General features: G+C 35.9%; 1 protein-coding gene across 3 annotated transcripts in view; it reads right to left on the bottom strand.

The window, feature by feature from the left end:
* Positions 1 to 274: 274 nt before the first annotated feature.
* The window catches only part of LOC130708360 (uncharacterized), a 36,099-nt gene continuing 13,210 nt past the window's right edge, over positions 275 to 23,163 (bottom strand). For all 3 annotated transcript variants that reach the window (XM_057548138.1, XM_057548137.1, XM_057548140.1), the window contains one exon: positions 275 to 1,502. In XM_057548138.1, the coding sequence (XP_057404121.1) occupies positions 1,031 to 1,502 (472 nt within the window). In that variant the 3' untranslated portion in view covers positions 275 to 1,030. The remainder of the gene's footprint in view (positions 1,503 to 23,163) is intronic.

Here is a 23,163-nt window from a genome sequence, read left to right as displayed (position 1 = left end):
TCCATACTTTTTTGACTCCTTAAATTACCCACCATAATTTTGTATTACCTTTTTAAAAAATTTATTTTATTGAAGTATAGTTTATTTACAATGTTGTATTAATTTCTGCTGTATTACTTTTAAATATACATATGCATTACAAATTCATAAATAAACACAATTTTCATATTTGTACCCATTTTTGTAGCTAGACTTACAGCACTCTTTAGATAATTCTATATATTATTCATGAGCTTATCAGTTCTATGTGTCTCAGAATCATCTTGTGAATTTTGATTCATTTTTCGATGGAGTAAAATATTTTTCTTCTTTTCGAGAAGGGTACATAGGAGGTGTGTTTGCTGAGGCCTTGTATAATCAAAGAATATCTACTGAAGGCTCTCGGGTAAAAGACAGTGGATTTGACTGTAGACTTTTCTTCAATGTTGTCTGACATCCAATATTACATAGAAGTTAGAGGTAAATCTAATTTTTGTGTCATTCAAAGTTACCTGTTTTGTTTTATTTTGTTTTTGCCTAGTTACTCTAACAGAATTTCATTTCATTATCATCAAAATTCAAAAACCTTTGGGTCCATTGGTCACTAATTTTACCCCTAAGAGAGAGGCTTGTTTTAATTTGAGGGTCAGTGTCACTTGGAATATGGGAAGTTTGGTACATCCTTGGTGGATGTACCAAGGCTCTCAGATGTATGCTTTCCCTAAGATCACACAAATCTCAGGGCAGTTGACAGAGCTAGGGCTTCAACTCTGCAGGTGAAATGGTAGATGTTCACTCTGACTTGTTTAGTAATCATTCATAAAAAACTATCATGTGTAACCCAGGGGTGCTTCTTTTTAAATCCTACGTTAGCTGCTCTTAATCATACGCAGATGCTTTAGTGAAAAGACTTCTAGACTCAGGATCAGGATAATAGGATCTAAGGCATCACAAAGCATTGCGGGCCAGGTGTGAACCATGGCTGTGGAAACCAATCTTTTGATTTTGCAAATGTAATTCCTGCCAAGTGGGTTACACTGCCTTTGCTCTGTCAATATAGCTGCCCCTCACACCCCCCGCCGCCCCATAGAAGGATCCTGTATTTCCTAGGCCATACTAGCAGACAGGTAGAAGTACAGCAGTTTGTCAAGACATAAGCAAAATTTTCTGCTTTCAGCTTCATCCCCTCCTGTGGCATCAGGTCTTTTCTGGACTCTGTCATTTTCATTGCAAGTCCCCAGGGGGTGGGGAGGGGGCGTGCACTTGAATTCACAACTGAGTCCTGACCTGCTCCATCTCTGCTTCTGTCTTGCTCTTTGGCGCCAGCCCCTTCCATTGGCATCTTGCCAAGCCTGTTGTAAGTGCGCTTCATCACTGTCCTTCCATTGCTCACCATAATACTGTCGCCAGGCCGGCCAAAGGGACTGTCTTCTAATACTCCCGAAGCTGTCGAAACAACCTCCACTGTGGTTGCCGCGGTGCTGCCACCAGGCACCAGCAGTATTGTTTCGTACACCATCATCCTACAAAGTCACAAATAAAATCATCACTTTTAGTTTTTGCTCGCAGGCCTCTCTCTCTCTGGCTTGGTTGTGGAAATAAAACCACTAACTCAGATGTTTTTGTTGTGTGGGTTTGGATCCTGGTTATCTTACCTTGGGCAATAACTTAATCTCTCTGTTCCTCATTTCTAAAATGTTACAGTAATAATACAATAACGATAATAATAATATCTACTTCATGTAGATGTTTTGTTGTTTTTTAAAAAAATTTTTTTTCACGTAGATGTTTTGATGAGTTAAATACACCTATCCTGAAAACCCTGTCAGAGTGAATGCCATTATTTTAAAAAATCCATTGATTTACATGAGAAATACTCTATTCCAGTTAGGCAGCTCCCTAAACATTAAGTGCATAAGAGACAGTCACATCCTCTTTTAAAGCATGTATATTATGGAATTCAAATTCTATTAATTTATAATATGGAATGACATAGACCTGTGGGACAGTTTGAAGGAACCCATTGAAAAAACAGGAAACATTATGAGTAAAATGTTTAAAGCTACTGAAAAGATCAAACTTTTCAACCACTTGAGAAGCATCTCTTAACTGATATATTAATAATATACAATTGATATATTAATTAGGGAGTACACCAAGTATAATTTGATTTTTTTTTAAAGAGACAACTGAAATAGGGTAGAGGGCTTTCTTTAAGCTAAAATGCAAAATCCACACTAAGAATATGAGTTATAAGCTTTAATGCATCAAATAATATAATGATAAAACGTAAAAAGAAAAAACAAATGTGAGTAAAGAGAAACATAATTGTTGAAAATTTTAGCATCTCTTCTCCATGAGAAGTCAAATGGTCAAAAATAAATAACATATAGAGAATTAGAGAAATATAACAGGATTGTAAAATTTGAATTCTAGAGCATACAAATATAGACTAAGCCTTTTCGTAACCCCTGGGGACATTTATTAAAATTAATTATAAAATAATACTCAAAACAAGTTAATAAACTTTACAAAGAAGAAGTATATTCTTTCTAAAATAAAATAATGCTCTCTTAAATAACTCTTGGGTTAATGGTATTGGGATATTTTGTGACAATGATAACCTTAATGTATACAGAGTGCTTACAGAATAAGCAGAGAAATCATGACTTACTCTGTTTTTAAAAGGGGTAAAAGACCTGAATACGAATTTCACAAAAATCAAGCAGATCATAAACCTATTAAAAGTTAAAAATATTTAATAAAAGACAGACATTTGCTTTAAAGTTAACTTTTGTTCCCATTTTGAAGCAAATGCTTTTTAATATAATATTCAGTGTATGTAAATCAAAGCAAAAAGGAGTGTGTAAATTAGTATAGCCTTTCTTGTGACCAATTTGAAAACAGTACTTTAAACATATAGATATATTTTGAAACAGAAGTTGTACTTCTAAAAATTTATCCTGTTGGGAGACAATTAAGTATGTGATACTTATAACTAAGGAATTAGGCACAAGGATGTTCATGACAGTGTTATTTATGAGAATAAGGAATTGGAAATAGCCTAAATTTCAGACAACATGTTATTAGTTAAGCAAATTATGATATAGTTTTATAGGCAGAAAAAATCATGTTGCTGAGAAAGATGACATAGCAATTTGTTTATAATACATTATTCATTTAAAAAACCTAGTCACTAAGCTCTTGTGGGATATATTCCATTTTTGTTTCCATGTGACCATAAAACCTGGCGCTGCACTAAAATATTCATAGTGAATTTACCTGTTATTTATCTGATTTTAAAATTTCTTCCATCTGCTTAACTTTATGTTCTCATTATTCTTCAATACACTTGTGTAATGAAAAAATAGTGACTGTTAATAGTTTTAAAAAGTCACATCTCCAAATTTTAGTTCATCTGGAATTGGTTCCTCAAGTTAGCAGTGCCATCTGCTGATCGTCTTGGGAGTGTTTCCTCAGAACAACACCACCAGCAAAATGTTTAGAACTTAGGGAAGGCGGTAGTTATCAAAATTAAACATTATAAAATTTTAAGAAAAAGAGGGATATATAAGGAAAAATCTTGTGGAATTTCCTTAATGTAGCATATATATGGTACCGTTAAAACAGTTTTCAGAATCTGAATTATGAACTTTATCATTCTTTTATCCCTTCATTTTATTTATAGTTTTATCATCTTTAATTTATATTCATCCCTTTTCATAGAAGTAATCAAAGAGAGACTATGAATTCCAGCCAAGCGTAGCTGCTAGCCAGCAACTTGTAATGAGCAATAGTTCCAAGGCTCAAGTTAAAGTCATAAATGGGAAAATGAATCAGGTCAGAAGTTGGGGTAAAATAAACACGAAACAAGCAAGGGAGAATTGTTTACAATATGGTAGTAAAACTAATGTGTTCTTGGACCTCTTTTATACGGTGGAGTGAGCACCTGACACAAAGATAGGCCTAATAGCTTAGAGGAAGCAAGAAAAAGATGATATTATAATACAGCTTATATTTTTCCATTTTGCCCAAAAGGATATAATAAACGATTTGTCAAATGTCTTCTCAATTCCAGATACATTATATTCACATAATTCCCAAATCTACCCATACTTTCAAAAAAAAGGAGTCTAGCTAACCTGATAGTACTTCTTCACAAGGAACCCACGTTCAACCTGAGCTTCATCTGAGTAACTCCAAACGACCTCTTAAATAACCATCCTAGAACACTATTTAGGCTCAAAGTCAAAATTGCTATAGTTATCTTACATAATCCATCTTTCACATTGTGAAAATTTCAACAGGATTTACCCATTTGCGATATCCTCGCAACTGTTCCATGTCTCTTTGGTATCTCAAAGATCATTAATAGTGATTCCAGTATCTCAATAGCAATTCTTTTTGGATCACAGGCTTGAAGACTTAGATATGTCTTTCCTGTGAAGCGTCTCATGCAACTTTGTAGGATTTTTTTTTTTTGCTTTAAAAAGTACTCATTTTCGAAGTTACTTTTAATTGACAATAATATATTAAAATCTACCACTTAAAATAAAATTGGGGGAACTTAGGGAAGCTAAAGCAATGGCAGGGAAGCTAAAGCAAAGGAAACTATCACACAGTGTTCCAAACTGAATTAAGTATTCTCAAACAAGTATTTGGAAATATTTTTTTAAAGATTTATTTATGTATCTTTGTCTGCGTCAGGTCTTAGTTGCGGCACGCGGGATTTTCGTTGAGGCATTCAGTAAATTCAAATCTCCCAACATATCCTCTTAAGAAAAGTCAGAACAACAAGAACAAATAAAACTATGCAAAATTCTAGTAGTAGAGAACATCCAGACTTCCAATTACTTGTAAAACTGGAAAAATAAAAACAAAATACCAGTGAACTACTCACATTCCTGACAGAAGTGTCCATGGAGAGCAAAAGCAGTCTATTAAAAACTGCATGTGAAAGAAGAGGGAAACTGGCAGTGGGCCTAAGGTTAATCTCGAAATTACTTCCAGAGAAAGAAAACCAAACCTAAGTGTAAAAATATTGAAAAAGAGTACTGATCTCATGGAAGGGACTGAGAAATGTACAGAGGATGCAAGGAGGCAATTAGAAAAGAGTAAGTTTGCAGGGATGTAGGGGTTAAACAGATGGGAGAAACACAACTTGGAAAATTCAGAGTGAATGAGAAAAAGAAGTGAGAGAGGGAAATTTGAGATCCTAGAAAACAAAAGGAAATTAAAATATCAAAGAGCACATAATCATTCTCCTTACCCCCTACAGAAAAACGAAAGCCATCTAGAGAGAAGTTATATTTTGCTCTACAGACTGAAGAAGATAATTTTGAATTAAGAATCTGGTAATCTACCCCAAGCAGGGATACAGTCTTTGTCTGTATAGATTACTATTAAAATAAAGCAAATGAAAATCAAAACAGTTTTCTAATGAATTTTCCCGTAAACAGAAGAAAAGCAAAGGAAAAGGAAACTATCACACAATGTTCCAAACTGAATTATGTATTGTCAAACAAGTATTTGGGAATTTTTTTAAAAAAGATTTACTTACTATTTATTTAGTTTATTTATTTTTGTCTGTGTCAGGTCTTAGTTGCAGCACGCGGGATCTTTGTTGAGGCATGCAGTATCTTCGTTGTGGTGCAAAGGCTTCTCTCTGGTGTGGCATGCGGGCTCCAGGGTGCGTGAGCTCTGCAGTTTGCAGCACACAGGCTCTCTAGTTGAGGCATGCAAGCTCAGTAGTTATGGCACGTGGGCTTAGTTGCCCCGCAGCATGTGGGATCCTACTTCCCCAACCAGGAATTGAACCCACAGTCCTTGCATTGTAAGGCAGATTCTTTACCACTGGACCACCAGGGAAGTCCCTTGGGAATTTTTAAAACAGCACTTTGCATCAAAAATTCAAAAGTCAAGGGCTTCCCTGGTGGCGCAGTGGTTGAGAATCTGCCTGCCAATGCAGGGGACACAGGTTCGAGCCCTGGTCTGGGAAGATCCCACATGCCACGGAGCAACTAGGCCCGTGAGCCACAATTACTGAGCCTGCGCGTCTGGAGCCTGTGCTCTACAACAAGAGAGGCCACGACAGTGAGAGGCCCGCGCACTGCGATGAAGAGTGGCCCCCACTTGCTGCAACTAGAGAAAGCCCTTGCACAGAAACGAAGACCCAACACAGCCATAAATAAATAAATAAATAAAATAAAAAGATGCTAGCATTAAAAAAAAAAAAAAATTCAAAAGTCAAGAATAAGAAGAAATGAAATAGGAGTTGATTGAATTCAGTGGGGGAGGACGGAACAACCATGGGAATGAAAAAATAAAGGGTTTTTAAAAGGCCAAAGAAAAGTGATTTAAATGGTATTCAAGAAAAAAAGAACTAATTTATGTATTATTGGAGTTTCAGAAGGAGAAAAATTAAACAGAACTAATACTAAAATGTATAATCTAAGTAAAGTTTCTAGAAATAAACAAAACCCATATTTACATATTGAAATGATCTACCAGGTACCAGGGAAAATTGACCTACAATGATCAATGCTGTGACATATTCTAGTAAAACTATTAGACTTTAAAGATGAAGAAAAAAATTCTCAGGGCCATCAGGTTAAAAAAAAAAGTTACAAGGACAAAATTACACTAGCATCAAATTTCTTAGAAAAACATACATAAAGCAAGGCATCAATGAAGCAGAATTTTCAAATCCTTTCAGGGAAGGATGTGCAAACCAAGAATTTTATAAAGCCAAGTTGTCTTTGATAGCAATGCTTTAAATATGCAAGAGATCAGGACATTCTGTACTCAGTAGCCTTTCTTGAGGAATTCACTAGAGAATGAGCATCTTCTAACCAAGATCTGACTGCTGAAACCAGAAAAAAAGACTATTGGTATACATTTCATACATTCAGTTGTATATAGATCTATGTAAGACTATAGTACTATAAAAATGAGGACAATGGTAAAATAATGTTATACACAATATCAGTTATGTGTTGTATCTTTTACAAGTATAAATAACACAACCAACATATCAGAGGAGAATGGAGAACAAAAGAGGAAAGTAGAATAATTTTACTAATTTTTTTATACATATAGTGAACAGGTGAGAATTAATGGATACCAGAGTAAAACAACAGAGTATTGAGTAAAAGTTTAAATAAGGAAACAGGACTAAGGGCGTTAAAAAATACATAAGGATAAAGTTAATCACTTTGTAAATAGCAAAGTTTAAAAGGTAGAAGAGCAAAACGTATCTATAGTGTGTAGAAAAAACTCAGCAAATATAACATAATAATAATTATAAAATAAAATAATATGATAGACTTGAGACCACAAATATCAGACTTATAGTAAGACAGATCTTAAGGATATATAAAGCTTCAGACTCTGATAATAGAGTGTACCTACTTAAGGGCACATGGAAGTCATGAGAATTGACCATATAGAATGTCACAAAGAAAAGATCAATAAGTACCATGAATAAGAAATATTATTTATCACAAAACCAAAAAATGAAAAATTATTAACAATAAATAAATGTATGTCCAACTGGCAATTTAAAAGCCTTCCATTAAACAATTTCTGCTTAATGGGTGAAAGGGGAAATACAAATTACAGAATTATTGAAAACCAGTGACAAAACACTATATTTCAGTCTTTTGAAGATATTTAAAGTACTGGTGAGAGGAAAACTCAAAACCTTAAACACGTTCATGAATAAAAATGAAAGAATGAAGATAAATGAATTAAATGGCCAGCTCAAAATGCAAAAACAAACCAAAAATAAAAACAAAGAAAAAGATAAAGGTAAACAACAAAATAAACCAAAGAAATAAATAATCAAAGATATAGTAAGGGTAAAAGCAGGAATTGTTGAGGTTCAGAATAGAAAACAATAAATCTAATTCACAAATAAAGTCCTTATTTTGAGGTGAAATAAAACAATAGACAAAATACCCCTAACTTAAGAGAGAAAGTAAAAAATGAAGAATTGAGTGAAAACAAAATGAAGCAGAAGCAATTACAAATCCTAAGAGACTGCTGTATAGACTTCTATACAAATAAAATTTTAAAACCTTGATAAAATGGATAATTTCCTAAGGAAATTGTATTAGTTTCCTAGGAGTGCCATAACGAAGTACCACAAACCTGTCTTAAAACAATTTCTCACTATGTTCTTGGTTCGCTTTTCTTGTAACAAGAATGGAAAGCATCCCAGTTTGGCTGTTTTCTTTTATTTTTGTGCCTGTATCTCCATAAAATTTTTGGAAGTGTTTAGAAAATTATATTAAAGTATATGTTGAAGTTTAAGGCACATTAGGTTAAAGGCCTCATGAAGAATAAGGAGAGTTGGGACATTTTTGGTTATAGATTCTTATGATAACAACCACACCACAGATAAAATCACTGCTAGTAGCTTAGAGTATATTCTTTCAGACATTTATGTGTGCATATATGTAACATATACACACACACTCACAATACATCCATGCACATCCATTTCTAAAAACGGAAAAAAATACTTCTTTATATTTTAACTCACAAAATGTCCTGTAATTTTAACTTGTTATTTTATGGACTTGTAACAAGCAAATAAATATTTAAAGAAAACATAATTTTAATTAGTGAATATTATTACATTTTATGATGTCACTGAAATTTATATAACACATCTCCTCTTAATGGACATTTATTTCAGTTTACTTATTCTTTTTAAATGCTTCACTGTTATAAAAATGCTTTGGTGAGAAAATATTCTTAGGATTAGTTCTAAAAATAATTTTTCTTTTATAATATTCCCAATATATTATTAACTGAAAACAAGTTGCAAAATTACAGTGAAGTAAAAAGTAGAAAAATTACACAATTGTTAAATAAACCCAAGAGCTTATGAAAACATCAATAAAATACACAAAATTCTAATAATCTAATTGATAATAAGAAAAACACAAGTATTATTATGAAGGATAAATGGGACATACATATTACAGAAAAGGAAGAAATAACGTTTAAGTAAGAGACATAAAGTAAGAGACTATGATTCAAGATGATAGATTGTAGGTGAGCAAAAAATGGAAACAATCACAACACCTAGAGGTATGGTGGCAGACTAGGAAGGAATTTAGAGACTTCCTTGGCTAAAACTGAAAGGAAATTCCAGAAGAACTATAATAACAAGGGAAGGTAAACATTTAGAGAAGTCATCTAGAAGATAAATCAGTTGGAGATCGTTATCTAAGACCCCAGGATGAGGCCTGAAGCACAGGAGATCTGGCAGTTAGCTCCTAGCCAATGTCAAAAACTCCATTTTTTTGGAAACAAAAGTTTTCTCCTGCATCTACTCTAGTAACCGGTTGAATTCAGGATATAACTCTCACAGACCAGGGCAATACAAAAATACAGTTCTGTAGTTCACCCGATTGCAGAACTGATATTTGTAATGGTATTTGCTGCTAAGTTAACATTTTTCTATAGTACTACTTTTAGATTACATGTAAATTTAGAGTCCCAGGCTGCTCACAGGGCATGTCATTTATGTGAACCCTCATGCCTAATAGCACATGGCAAGACTATCACCTACTTTTTATAGTAACAAGAGGCCAGAGCTATTTCTAATAAAACAGTTGCAGTTGTCGTTGTCATTGACACCACTATTTCTTACAAGGAATTTTATGTGATGACACAAATGAAAAATCTCTATAAACTGTGAACATACAAATGTTACTGTTTATTGACACCACCTATTACTACTGCTGAAGTTTAACCTGCAAATGGGAAGAGATGGGTAATGCATTTGATCTTGGGGATTTAGTCTTGATCCACCAAGGTAATATTTCAGAGAACAAATACAAAACTGTCCACGAAAAATACCAAGTCCCCAAACCTGAACATTCATACTCCTCTCAAATAAGGATCTGAAAATGAAATGCAGAAAATGAAGTCTTTCAGAGTTTAGCCTTTGAGCCACTGGAGGGCAGCAGAGACAGGATTTTAATACACAAACTTCATTTAACATTCATTGACCAGTTCATAGATTTATTTGTTTAACAGTTAATGAGTGCTCACTATGTGCAAGGCATTTACCTTTTATTGTGACTAAAGTCATATGTAAACTTCTTCATTAATTATTTCTATCGTGATAGAACATTTCACAGACATTTCTAGTTGAATCCCTACTGTATCTAGTATGGATTAAAATCTACATATTTTTGCATAGTACAATTGAGAAGCCATAAAATTATAGAATTTTAAAGGTAGCAAGAAAGTCACAGATCACCCATATTACTAAGCTGTCTTTTGTACAATGTAATTATCTTTCCTGTTCTTTCCTGTGTGTAAAATATTTATTGGTTTCCTTTTTGACCTGCCCATTGTCAATGTTTAGGAAAACATGGGAGAGTAAAAAATGTAAGTAAAAGTCAACCAGAAATAACTATTGTTAGTGCAATTCCTTCTTACCCTGCTTTAAAAAGAAACAAAAAAGAGAAAAAATTTAAGTTGATTTTGGAGTTGCTTTGTATTTTGACTCATCATAATACATCAAAGCAAGATTAAGCCACTTAATCTTCTCAGTCGGGAAGACGGGGGCATTACTGATTTCAGTACAAAACATTTAATAATAAATTAAAATTAAAACATGTGAAAAAGGAGACTGTGCTTAAGTGTGTGCATTTTCCATCAAATATTTCAATCCACGTAGTCAAGTAGTGAGACCAAGGATAATTTCCCTTACTTCACACACATGCCACTGTAAAATGGCCTCACCAAAATAAATGGGAAAAATGTATTTCAATTTTCTGTTTCCTCATTCAGCCAATTATCACCAAGGCCCTATTTCACGTAACGAGATTTCCAGAGCAAACAATTGTCCTTGAGGGGTAGCCAGTCCAGTAGAAGAGGCAGACAAGTGAATAACTTGCTGTGTTAGGTGCTAAAAGGTGGAAGGCATGGCATGTTAAATGTGGTTCATAAGAGACACACCTGATGGAGAGAGCTCAGGTGTAGAGTATTTGACTGCATAAGAAGCTCACCGGACCAGGCTTTATTCCTTAGAGAAGTTTTAGCCAAGAAGATATTTAGGCCAGAAACTAAAAAGCAAGGAAAAAGAGTCAGAAAAGGAGAGGAGGAAAATTATCTGGGCAGTGGAAATGCATGCAAAGGCCTGACTTCTGTGAATGCTTAGTCGTTCAGTGTGGCCGGAGGGCAGGGGCGAGCGCAAGGCCAGAGAGGTAGCAAGCGTGAAACCATCAAGTTTCTGTAAACCACATTAAGGAGTTTGTACTTTATTATATAATATAATTTTAACTTTACAAAGTTAATTCTGGTTAGTATGTGGAAAATTGACCAGAGAAGAAAATACAGGAGGAAGGGAGTCCAGTTCTATCTATAAGATGATGAATCAATTTCATTTAAAATTATTTAGAAAATTATTGATTCATTACAGAAACTTGTATAGAATCTAGACACAGCAGGTGTTTGATGTATATTGAATAATGATTGAAAGGTTGAATGTATTTGTAAACAATTGAACATCCATATTTAGACTTCCCCGAGGAGACTGTTGGCCTATTGCTATTTCTTCTACCATAATTTCAGCATCACTATTTTAATACCACTTATTTCTATTTCTAAATCAATATCAGACTTGAGTTGTACACAGTGCAAAAGTGAGCCACTTAATCTTCCATTACTGCTGTCCCAAACTGGAAAAGTCTGATTTATGGCTGTGTTGGGTCTTCATTTCTGTGCGAGGGCTTTCTCTAGTTGCGGCAAGCGGGGGCCACTCTTCATCGCGGTGCGCGGGCCTCTCTTGTTGCGGAGCACAGGCTCCAGACGCGCAGGCTCAGCAATTGTGGCTCATGGGCCTAGTCGCTCCGTGGCATGTGGGATCTTCCCAGACCAGGGCTCGAACCCGTATCCCCTGCATTGGCAGGCAGATTCTCAACCACTGCGCCATCAGGGAAGCCCGAAAAGTCTGATTTTTATCTAAACGTGTGCTTTAATTTCATCGAGGAAGAGTCTATTTACTTTATCGGATTTCTTTTACTGGTATTATTGCTTCAGTCCATCAATGTCCCTTGGAGAATTTATTTTGGTAATCTAGTCATCTGTTAAATGTTTATCTATAAAATGAATGAGAGTATATGGAAATTCATCATATTTAATGGTACAGATTATAAAACCAGATCTGCATATTTTAAAGAAAAATTATTGCACAAGTTGTGTACATAGCACATAAAATACTGTTTCCTCAGGCACAACATGGTCATAAGGTCAGAGGGAAAATCAGAAGGGAAGTGCCTGATTGTGACAAAAATTATGCAGCTCTATGTTTCTTGAGCAATTTGTCTGCTATTTGTTAAGAAACAAGCTAGGAGGAATGGAAATTCTTTTTCCAATTTATTTCCTTTACGAAACTTTCATGGAGGTATTTCAAGACTGCAGAGTCTGGGAATGAAATTTTTAAAGCATGACAAAGTATTATAGAAGCAGACGGTGCTAAAGGATTTTTTTAAATGTGGAGGAAAAATTACATAAAAACAAGACAGTTAAGTCAAGGAAACATTTGAGTCATCTACAGCTATTAATGTTTTAGTTTGATCGTTTGATATCTGTGATGTTCACTTGAAATTGCTTAAATATAAGCCTTTCCAAATTTTTCTTTTGAATTGCAAGTTAGTTGTAATACACTCAGAAAAACAGAAAGGGAAAGAAATTTAGCAAATAACATTCCTAAAGTAATTTTTAAAGATCAAAATCAGTTTCCACATATAATTATCAAAAACACACGACATCTCCAAGACCCAGATGGCTTGAGTAAAAATATTAATGCTTTCTAAGCCAAAAGTTACAAACTTACAAAGGTGAAACATTTTGCATTGTATATGTAAATACATTAAAAGATAGTCCATCATTTTAAATTCACAAAAATATATTTGAAAAGGCCTTAAAATAATTACAAAACCACTGCTGAGATAAGTAGATGTTATTCTTCCTACTCATATATGCAGAAGATGGTGATTAATGAGTGAAAAGACCACATGGATCAAAGAATGTAGGCGCTTCTGAATTTCACATGGATAAATTAATACCAGTGATTATTATGGGGTGGTGAGAAACGTCAGAAGGTAATGTTTTGGGGAGGTGAACGATGGGAGAGAAATGGATACGGTGAGAGATTGAAGGATTTTTGAGGATGATAACTTCATTTGGACATGTTGAGTTTGAAATGCCCATGGAAACCTGGATGGATGGATCCAGGCTGTACGTGATTGAACAAGTTGAGTTTGGAGGGAGGTCTGGACTGGAAATGGAGATTCGCATAGCATGAATACTTGAGAGTGGATGAGGTCACCAAGGAGAATGTGTAGAGATGAAAGTATGTGGCCAAAACCAGGAATATGCATAAAAGAAGCTTTTAAAAAATGATGGAAGAAGGCAGAAGCCTAGAAAACTAAAAAGAGAAAGCAGATGATCACAGTGTGAGCAGTTTCCACGACCTATTGACATTAACTTTTCATTACCCATTGACATTCATGACAAACATTTACCAAATAAGTTTGGACGTGTCGGTCTTTACCAAAATTGTGTTCTTTTCTTCACAACCTTGCAATGAACATTTTAAAGTGGTAATTTTCTAGCTAGTTTCATATTCAGCATGAAACCAGGATGAATGGAAAAGAAAACAAAGTACGCAGGTCTAGAACATAAAATAAGGTTCAGTTTGTAACCCATGTAGCAGGTTCTTGGGAAAACCCAAAGATAAGAAGGAAGCCAAATGGCAATGTTGGAGCTATGTCAGGGAGATGACAGTTCTGGTCAGAATGGCTGGTAGAAGGCGAACGTGGTCTCTGGCTAGCCGCCCCTAGTTTCCCCTGTCCAGAGTTCCCATTAAAATATTGACAAAATCCAGACAATAGTGACAATCCAAAATAACAAACAGTAAAAATTAATATTAAGAGAGTGTTGCTAGAATCTGGAAGAAATTTTTAGTAATTATTGGGCCAATGAACGTAAATTTGTTTTTAAAAAATGGTTTGTGTTCTACATGTTCTTCACTGCATGAAACAAATCTGTTCCTTTCTGGGAACAGTCTTTGGGGCTCTTGGGAGCTACCTGAAGTCTCAGCTTCTTCATTAGTAAAATCTTTTTATTGGGATTTGTTTGGATGAAATAAGCTAATGCAGACTAATTGCTTATCAGAGTGCTTGGTACAAAACAATTAATAAATAGTAGCTCCAAAATGGATCCTCTCCCAAGTTGGCAAAAAATACTGATTAAAGCAAAAAAGAATGAACATTCCAAATAACAAACACTGATAATGAATATTGACAGACAGCCGGTTGCCAGAATCTGGGAGGAATTTTCACTAATCACTAACCTGAATGAAAGTCCATTTTTTTAAACATTTATTTATTTTTGTTTATGATTTTTGGCTGTGTTGGGTCTTCGTTGCTGCACGCGGGCTTTCTCTAGTTGTGGCGAGCGGGGGCTACTCTTCGTTTGCGGTGTTCGGGCTTCTCTTTGCTGTGGCTTCTCTTGTTGCAGAGCACGGGCTCTAGAGTGCATGGGCTTCAGTAGATGCGGCACGTGGGCTCAGTAGTTGTGGCTTGCGAGCTCTAGAGCGCAGGCTCAGTAGTTGTGGCGCACGGGCTTAGTTGTTCCGCAGCATGTGGGATCTTCCTGGACCAGGGCTCGAACCTGTGTCCCGTGAATTGGCAGGCAGATTCTTAACCACTGCGCCACCAGGGAAGCCCTGAAACTCCATTTTTAAAGTGTCTTTTTTTTCCTCATTCTTCGACTCATGACACAAAGCTATTTATTATCGTCATCACCACATTTATAACTCGTGACATGCCAAGTACTGTGTGGGCTCTAGGGATCCTTACCCATTAGTCATCCTCAAGGCATCTGGAATCTATGGAAATTGTATGCAAAATTCTGAATTTTTCTGGAGAGAGGGTCCATAGCTTTCATAAGCTTCTCAAAGCATTTTGTGCTCCCCCCACCCCAAACAGACTAAGAAACAGTCTAGTAAAAACTTCTCGTTTTACAGAGCCCAAACGGGCTGTCCACCACATCATGCCATGTTCACTTGTGTTAGTCACCACCCATAGCTTCTTATGCCTTCAGATATGAGCTCTCAGATTGGCGAGAATAATTCTAATTTGGAAGAAACAAATGTACATATTACTGATTTTATTATGTTTTACTAAAATCTGCTACATAGCTTATTCCTAATGTTGAAAGATGACCTTATCAAATTCTTTAATATTTTCTGATATTTTCTCTCTCTTGTCATTTTTCATATCTGTCACTTCCTTTAAAACCTAGCATCTTAAATCTAGGGTTTAGCTCTCACACTAAAGTGCCATTTTGTTTGGTTATTTGCATATTGTCTTAGAATTTGGAAATGTCACATTCTGATGTTTCAGAAAATTCAGGAGTTCCTGAAACTGAAGCCATTGCTTTAACGTGTGTATGAGTACTTGATGGGAACCAAATGTTGTCTCTCCACCTTATCATAAGACCCTCATCACCCAAGGCATAGAAAGAAAGTACTAAACAAACTTCAGAAACTGATTTGTCATTTGTGTAAAAATGGATAAGCACTTGCAGAGTAAAAAGAGTATAAAAATTATTAACCCTAAGTTTAAGCCTAGAGATTAAAAAATATAAGGTGGTCAGCAGAAACAAAATTGTTATATTAGAGCTCTTTTGTGGAAATTACCCCCAAAACAATTATTCATGACCCTGGTGTTTCCATTTCTTACTCTAACAGGCAATTTTCAGACACTGATTTTTGTTTTTTACAAACTACCATAAAAGTTATATTATTATTTCAAGATTCTTGGCATTTGGTTTTCCCTTCCCAATGAACTTATTTGATAGTGGATCATCAGAAAACTGTCAGGCCTTAATAGAGATCGCGTTATATTTTAGAGGGGCTAGTAGTACATTTTCGAGTTCAACAAAAGGCACTTACAGTCACATAACCTTGTCACCCCAGGTAAGAAAATTGGGAAGCTCCACCAGTATGTTAGCAAACCAGTTACATTACAAACAGAATCTTTATGTGTTCTTCTTAGTTTTCAGGACAGAGTCAAATCTGAGACTGTTTATTATATATTTAAAAGCAGAAATGTGAGTTAGTAGTTTACTTTTACATTCTTGGTTAGGACTGATCGTTTGCACTTGCAAAAAAAAAAAGATGTAAAAACTGAACATTAATTTTTAAATATCAACAGAAAAAAAACTATATATGTATTGATATAATGCTGATAGGATTCTATAAGAGGACAGACATGATGCTAAATGAAAGAAGCCAAGCACAAAAGACCACATATTGTGTGATCCCATTTGTCTGAAATGTTCCAAGTAGGCAAGCTATAGAGATAGAAAGTCAATGAGTGATTGCCTGGAGCTGGGAGAGTAAGGGAGATGGGGAGAGACTACCCATGGGTATGGGGTTTGTATTTGGAATGATGAAAATGTTCTAAAATTAGATTAGGCTGATGGTTGCACAACTCTGTAAATATACTAAAAACCATTGAATTGTACACTTTAAATAGATGAGCTTTATGGTGAGTAAATTATATCTCAATAAAGCTGTTAAAAACAAATATTCATTCAATACTGTTTTTTCTGGAGGTGGCATTCTTGAACATTAGACACTTTTGCCTTAAAAATACTCAGGGTAATTTTGAATTTTGCATTATATGACATTATCCATTTCGGGGGTAATTTCTCAAAGATTATGAAATTTTTCTCATGTATCTGTATAATGATACTGAAATTACTGTTGAAAACTTCCTTCAGATCGGTGCTTTGGTACTATATTTTTTTCTCACTCTTTTCACGGAATCATATTTATTTAATGAATACTCTTAATAGTTGACTTCCTGTACTCTAATCTTTTGCTGTAAAAGTATGGTCCAGGGATCAGCAACATTGGTATCACCTGAGAGCATATTAGAAATGCAGAATCTTAGGTCCGATCGCACACCTACTAAAGCAGGCCTGCCTTTTCACAGACTCCTGGGCACAGAAAAGTGATTCTGATGCAAAGGAAAGTGCTCTGAAGCAGCGGTTCTCAAAGTAAGGCCTCCAGGACAACAGCATCAGCTTCAGCTGGGAATTCATTAGACACGGAAAGTCTCAGGCCCCCATCCAAACCAACTGAATCAGAAACTCTAGCCATTGATATTTTATCAAACTCTCCTGGGGATTCTGATCCTGCTGAAATTTCCTACACGATAGAGCCCCTTTGGCGCACAGTACAGTCACCCGGGGAAATTTTTAAAATCTTGATGCCCAGGCTGCAACTCATACAAGTTAAATCAGAGTCTTTGTGGATGGGATCTATGTATCAGTATGCTAAAAAAATTTCTCAGGTGATTCCAATGGGTACTCAAATTTGAAAACCAGTGTTCTAAAGGAGAAGAACTAAGCACATTCATGTTATTGGTTACCCCAACTGGCTACAGTTCTCAGAGTTACTTTAAGCTATGGGTTGACATTACGTTTTATCTGAAAATAATTGATCTGTCACAGGAGAGTATTTTTCATTCTTCATTCCTCTCACACTCCATTTTTTTTCCTTCACTTAATCTAATATAAATCCTCTAGTGACAGTCACGCTACAAGTGTGGGAAACATTTCAAAGTGAAAATCAAGCCCTAGCTTTTACACTCCTAGCTACTTAAGGGAAACAAGAGAACAAAAAGAAAAATACCTGTTTAGAGAAGGGGCAGAGCATAAAGAAAGAGGTAATTATGTGAAAGAGGGGATGGTAAGCAGGGCCTGCTGCTGCCAAAAGGGAAGAGGTGAGTAGGAGTTATATTTGCTTAGAAGGCAAGATGAGCCCTTGCCGATTCTGGTTCTGAAAAACAAACAGAAACAAAGATGGGGCGAGGGCTCAGCTCAGAGAGGCGTTGGTGGCAGCATTCAGGTGTTTCTGCAAAGGTGAAGAATCACTTCAATGAGAAATTGGTCAACATGTAACCAGGAGGAAAAGTCCAGTTTTGTTGAGACCATAAACACCATGTCCTGCTGGTCTTAAGGGGAGGTCTTGGATGAGAGTTAACATTCCCAGGGAGTGTGCGAGAGGAACGAGGCCCAGCTCTGGTGGTTTAAAGAAATCCATATTAATTATGGGGGGTGGCTCTTGGGAAGTTCAGACATTATAACTTCTTGGCTTAACTGTTGAATCTCTTGCACACTCCATTGCTTTTGTATTCTCTCAAAATGTTGCCAGGAATGCACCTTGTCACGCCTGTCAAGATGCTGGCAAATGCTGCCTGGAAGTATATATTTGTCCCTCACAGGCAATGTTAGTTTGGGAACACCACTCCAAAATTGTAAGAAATGGGTAAAAACTACTTCATCAGTTTCAGACAGAGTTGAGAACTATGCTTTTGATGTGTGTGTTTTCCATTTTATAAACGAACAAAAACTAACTGGAAAGCTGACAAGAGAGGAAGGACCCTAGATGTTAATTCATAAACCATAAATCTACAGACATAAGCTGTAAAAAAACATATTGAGTTCTCCCTTAAATTACAATGAAGAGCTGGAGTAGATGTACTTTTAGGGTCCTAACCTTGCAACAGTTATTGGAGCAAATAACAGTTAGTTCCTCTGAGGACTCTGTTGGTCCTTAAAAGCAGGAAATAAAGCTCATGAGAAAAGCCACATACTACTGAAAACTAGGTGATTTGAGGAGGAGTGTTGCTGGGTGAAGACAGCCCCTTGACAGAGGGCTTGGCCATGTAGAGAGTAGCAGGCAAGTGCTTTGAACCTTCCTGAATGTGCACTCATACAGAGTACACACGTGCTGCTGAGAAAGTTTTGGCAGAGGGCAGTGGGGACAGGGGCTCCTAAGAGAGGCTAATCAGATTCTTCAAATTTTTCTGCAAAACCTAAGCTATCCAAGGTTCCTAAAGATTGTATTAATTCTCCTCTCAATATAGATATTCTGGGAAGGGGAGAGGGATGGAATTAGAGGTTTATAGCAAAAAGGGTGGACTAATGAAACAATGACCAAGATTCAGGACTAAGCTTTGATGGTAGCTGGAGTTATGGAGATGAGAACTCAGCCTGAGGCTGGAGAAACAGCATACTGGGAGCAGGCAGTGGTCCTGAATAAAGCCTGGAGAGTCTCCTGAGATAGATACCTCTATTCCCCCTAAATTTAGTTTGGGTGACTTTTGGTAGTTTGTAGTTTTCAAGGAATTGGTCCATCTCATAAAAGTTATTGAATTTGTGTGATAGAGTTGTTTGTAGCATTCCTTTGTTGTCCTTGTAATGTGTGTGCGGTCTGTAGTGATATCTCCCCTTTTAGTCCTGATATTGGTAATTTGAATCTTTTTTTCCCCCATGGTCTGTCTGGTTAGTTTTAATCAGAGAACCATTCCTTGGTTTCATTGATTTTCCCTACTGTTTTTCTGTTTTCCACTTCATTTATTTCTGTTTCTTTATTTAGGGAGTATACTCCCCTAATAATGCATTCATTATTTTCTTCCTTCTACTTGTTTTGGGTTGAATTTGTTCTTTACTAGTCTCTTAATATGAGGTTAGAAAATCAACTTGAGACCATCCTTCTTTTAAAATACAAGCATTTAATGCTATAAATTTCTCTCTAAATACTGCTTTAACCACATTCCATAAATTATGATATGGTGTATTTTCATTTTCATTCAGTTAAGAATATTTTCTAATTTCCCTTGAGATTTTTTCTTTGGTCCATGAGTTGTTTCATTTCCAAATGTTTGGGGGTTTTCCAGATGTTTCTCTGTTTAATTTCTGATTTCTAGTTTAATTCCATTATAGTGAGCACATACTTCATATGGTTTCAATTCTTGTAAATTGATTAAGGCTCATTTTATGGCTCAGGATATCATCTATCTTGGTGAGTGTTCTGTGAACACTTGAAAAGAATATGTATTCTGCTCTAATTGTACAGTGTTCTATAAATGGCAATTAGTGTTGCTTAAGTCTTCTATATCCTTGCTGATTTTCTATCAAGTTCTTCTATTAATTACTGACTAGAGATATCTCCCACTATATTTGTTAATTTGTCTATTTATTCTTCTTTCAGTTCTGTCAGTTTTTGCTTCATGTAGTTTGATGTCTGTTGTTAGGAGCATACACATTTAAGATTATTATATCTTCTTCTAGCATTCACCCCTTTATCAGTATTTAATGTCCTTTGCTATCCCTGATAATATTTCCCTGTTCTAAAGTCTACTCTGACTGTGATAATATAGCCACTGAGGTATCCTTTTGATTGGTGATTTCACAGTGTATCTCTTACCTTCCTTTTACTTTTATCAATCTACTATATTTACATTTAAAATGGGTTAACATATAATTGAGTCCTTTTGAAAATCTAACCTAAAAGTCTCTGTCTTCTTATTGAAACATGTGGAAATTTAGAAGCCTTACATCCACATAGGTTCCTTACATCACTTTCTTTATGTTATAGTTGTAATTCATATTCATATACTCACATTAAAAATACCATCAGACAATGTTGTAATTTTTGCATTTGATAGTTATTTGAAAAGAATGTGTAAAAGGACAAAAATAGTCTATTTACCTTGATATTTACCTTTTCTGTTGCGCTTCCTTTATTTCTGGAGTTATATTTTACCCCTTGTATCATTTTTCTCCATCTTTAAGAGCGTCCTTCAGCATTTTTTTAGAGCAGATCTGGTGGTTTCTAATTCTTCTAATTTTCCATCAGCTGAAAATGTCTTTATTTTGCTATTATTCCTGAAGGACATTTCGTTGGCTATTGAATTTGAGGTTGACAATTCCTTTCTCTCAGCTCTTGAATGTTATTTAACTACTTTGGCCTCCATGATTTTTGATGAGAAATCCTTAGTTATTCAAACTGTTGTTTCCCTGTATGTAATATGTCATTTGTCTCTGACTGCTATATGTATAATTTATATATGTGTGTATATATATAGATAGATATAGATTTAAAAATACATATAATTTAATCTTTGGTTTTTGATAGTTTGATTATGATGTGTCTGGCCATTTTTTTTTCTTTTTAAATGAACAACTTTGGCATGTGGATTATTTTTTTTTTTTAATTTTATTTATTTATTTATTTATTTATGGCTGTGTTGGGTCTTCGTTTCTGTGCGAGGGCTTTCTCTAGTTGCGGCAAGTGGGGGCCACTCTTCATCGCAGTGCGCGGGCCTCTCACTATCGTGGCCTCTCCCGTTGCGGAGCACAGGCTCCAGACGCGCAGGCTCAGCAATTGTGGCTCACGGGCTTAGTCGCTCCGTGGCATGTGGGATCTTCCCAGACCAGGGCTCGAACCCGTGTCCCCTGCATTGGCAGGCAGATTCTCAACCACTGCGCCACCAGGGAAGCCCTGGGCATTTTTTTTTTAGTTTGTCCTGTGATGGGTCTCAGAACTTCTTGAATCTGTACATTTATGTCTTTTACTATATTTAAGAAGTGTTCACCTGTTATTTCTTAAATATATATATATATATTTGCACCAATCTATATTTTCTCTCTTCTGGGACTCTAATGACACAAAGTTAGAACTTTGATACTGTCCCACAAGTACGAGAGATTTTGTTCTTTTTCCCCCCTAATCTTTTTTTGACTCTTTGTTCTTCAGATTGGCTCATTTCTATTTATCTATTTTCAAGTTCACTGAATATTTCCTTTGTCATCGTCATCCCCTTCTGCCATTGAGCCCATCCAGTAATTTTTTTTAAATTTCAGATATTGCATTTTTCAGTTTTTAAATTTCTATTTGGTTCATTTTTATAGTTTATCTGCTCAAAACTTCTTTTTTTATACATTTTTAGAGTGTTCACCTTTACCTTATGGGACATGTTTATAATAGCTGTTTTAATATCTTTGTCTGATAATTCAGATATCTAGACAGTCTTGGGGTTTGCATTTGTTGATTGTCTCTTCCTGATAAAAAGTGATCAGATTCTTCTTTTTTCCTTTTTTTATTTTGAAGTAATTTTGAGATGTATCCTGGACATTTTGAGTATTATACTGTGAGATTCCAGGTCCTGTTAAAATCCTCTGGATTTTAGAGGAGACACCAATATCTTGTCTTCTGTTTTGTTTTAACAGTGAATAAACCCAGTTAGGTTGAGACCACACATTCTGTCTCTCCTTCTGTGGCAAGTCTAATGTAAGTTCAATTTTCAAAGCCCTTTCTGTGCTGTTTAGGTCTGCTCCACACACACACCTCATATGGGTTAGTCTAGAATAATGGATACAGGTTTATATTGTAGTCTAGTTCTCAAAGCTTTGGTTCTTTGTGTCTGTCCCTGAATTTGCAGCTCATGACTGAGGACTTGTCTCAGTTCATACACAGAATTGGAGGATCTCTTTCTCCAGATCTCTTCTCCCTAGAATTTCCCCTACACACTCTGTCCCTTATGGTTCCTTTCCCTGGTTTTTGGACCAGAAAGCCAGAGTTTCTTTCAAGTTGTACAGTCCATGCTACTGAGATGGCCAGCAGGATGAAGTAGCAAGAGAAAACATAGGGGGAAAATAATGGTGATTCCCTCCAAAGTCGTTGAACCACAGGGGCCCTTTTATTTGCTCTTCTAGTCAGAGACATGAGTTTTCTTTATGGGCTTTAGGTGCCCACATTGCTGCTGCCATGGTAAATTACCCTAAAATGCAGTGGCTTAACACAACAAACATTTCATATCTGGCATTTTCTATTCATATCTGACATTTCAGGTGTTGCTAAGCTGGGTTATCTGGCTCAAAGTGTCTTGCAAAAAACTACAGCCACGATGTTGCCCAGGGCTACGGTCATCTTAGGGCTTGACAGTGGCGGCTCTGCTTCCACGCTCACTCATATGGCTGTTGAAAGGCTTCAGAAGCCCCACTTCAAAGCTTACTACCTGGCTGTTGACAGACTGCAGGCCCTTGTTGGCTCTTGGCCAGAGACATCAGTTCCCTGCCCTGTGAGCCTCTCCATCAGGCATCTCACGACATGGCAACTGGCTTTCCTCAGAGCAAGAGAGGGGGAGAGTGAGCAAAATGGAAAACAGAGTCTTTTGTAACTTAATCTTGAAAGTGACATCCCAACATTTTTGCCATATTTTATTGTTGGAAGTCAGTCATGAAGGACAACCCACATTCAAGGGGAAAGAATTACAAAGACACGAATATCAG

The sequence above is a fragment of the Balaenoptera acutorostrata genome, chromosome 6 (assembly GCF_949987535.1).
Source record: "Balaenoptera acutorostrata chromosome 6, mBalAcu1.1, whole genome shotgun sequence".
NCBI lineage: Eukaryota > Metazoa > Chordata > Mammalia > Artiodactyla > Balaenopteridae > Balaenoptera > Balaenoptera acutorostrata.
The sequence above is the reverse complement of the archived record's forward strand: the minus strand, read 5'-3'. Positions and strand labels throughout refer to the sequence as shown.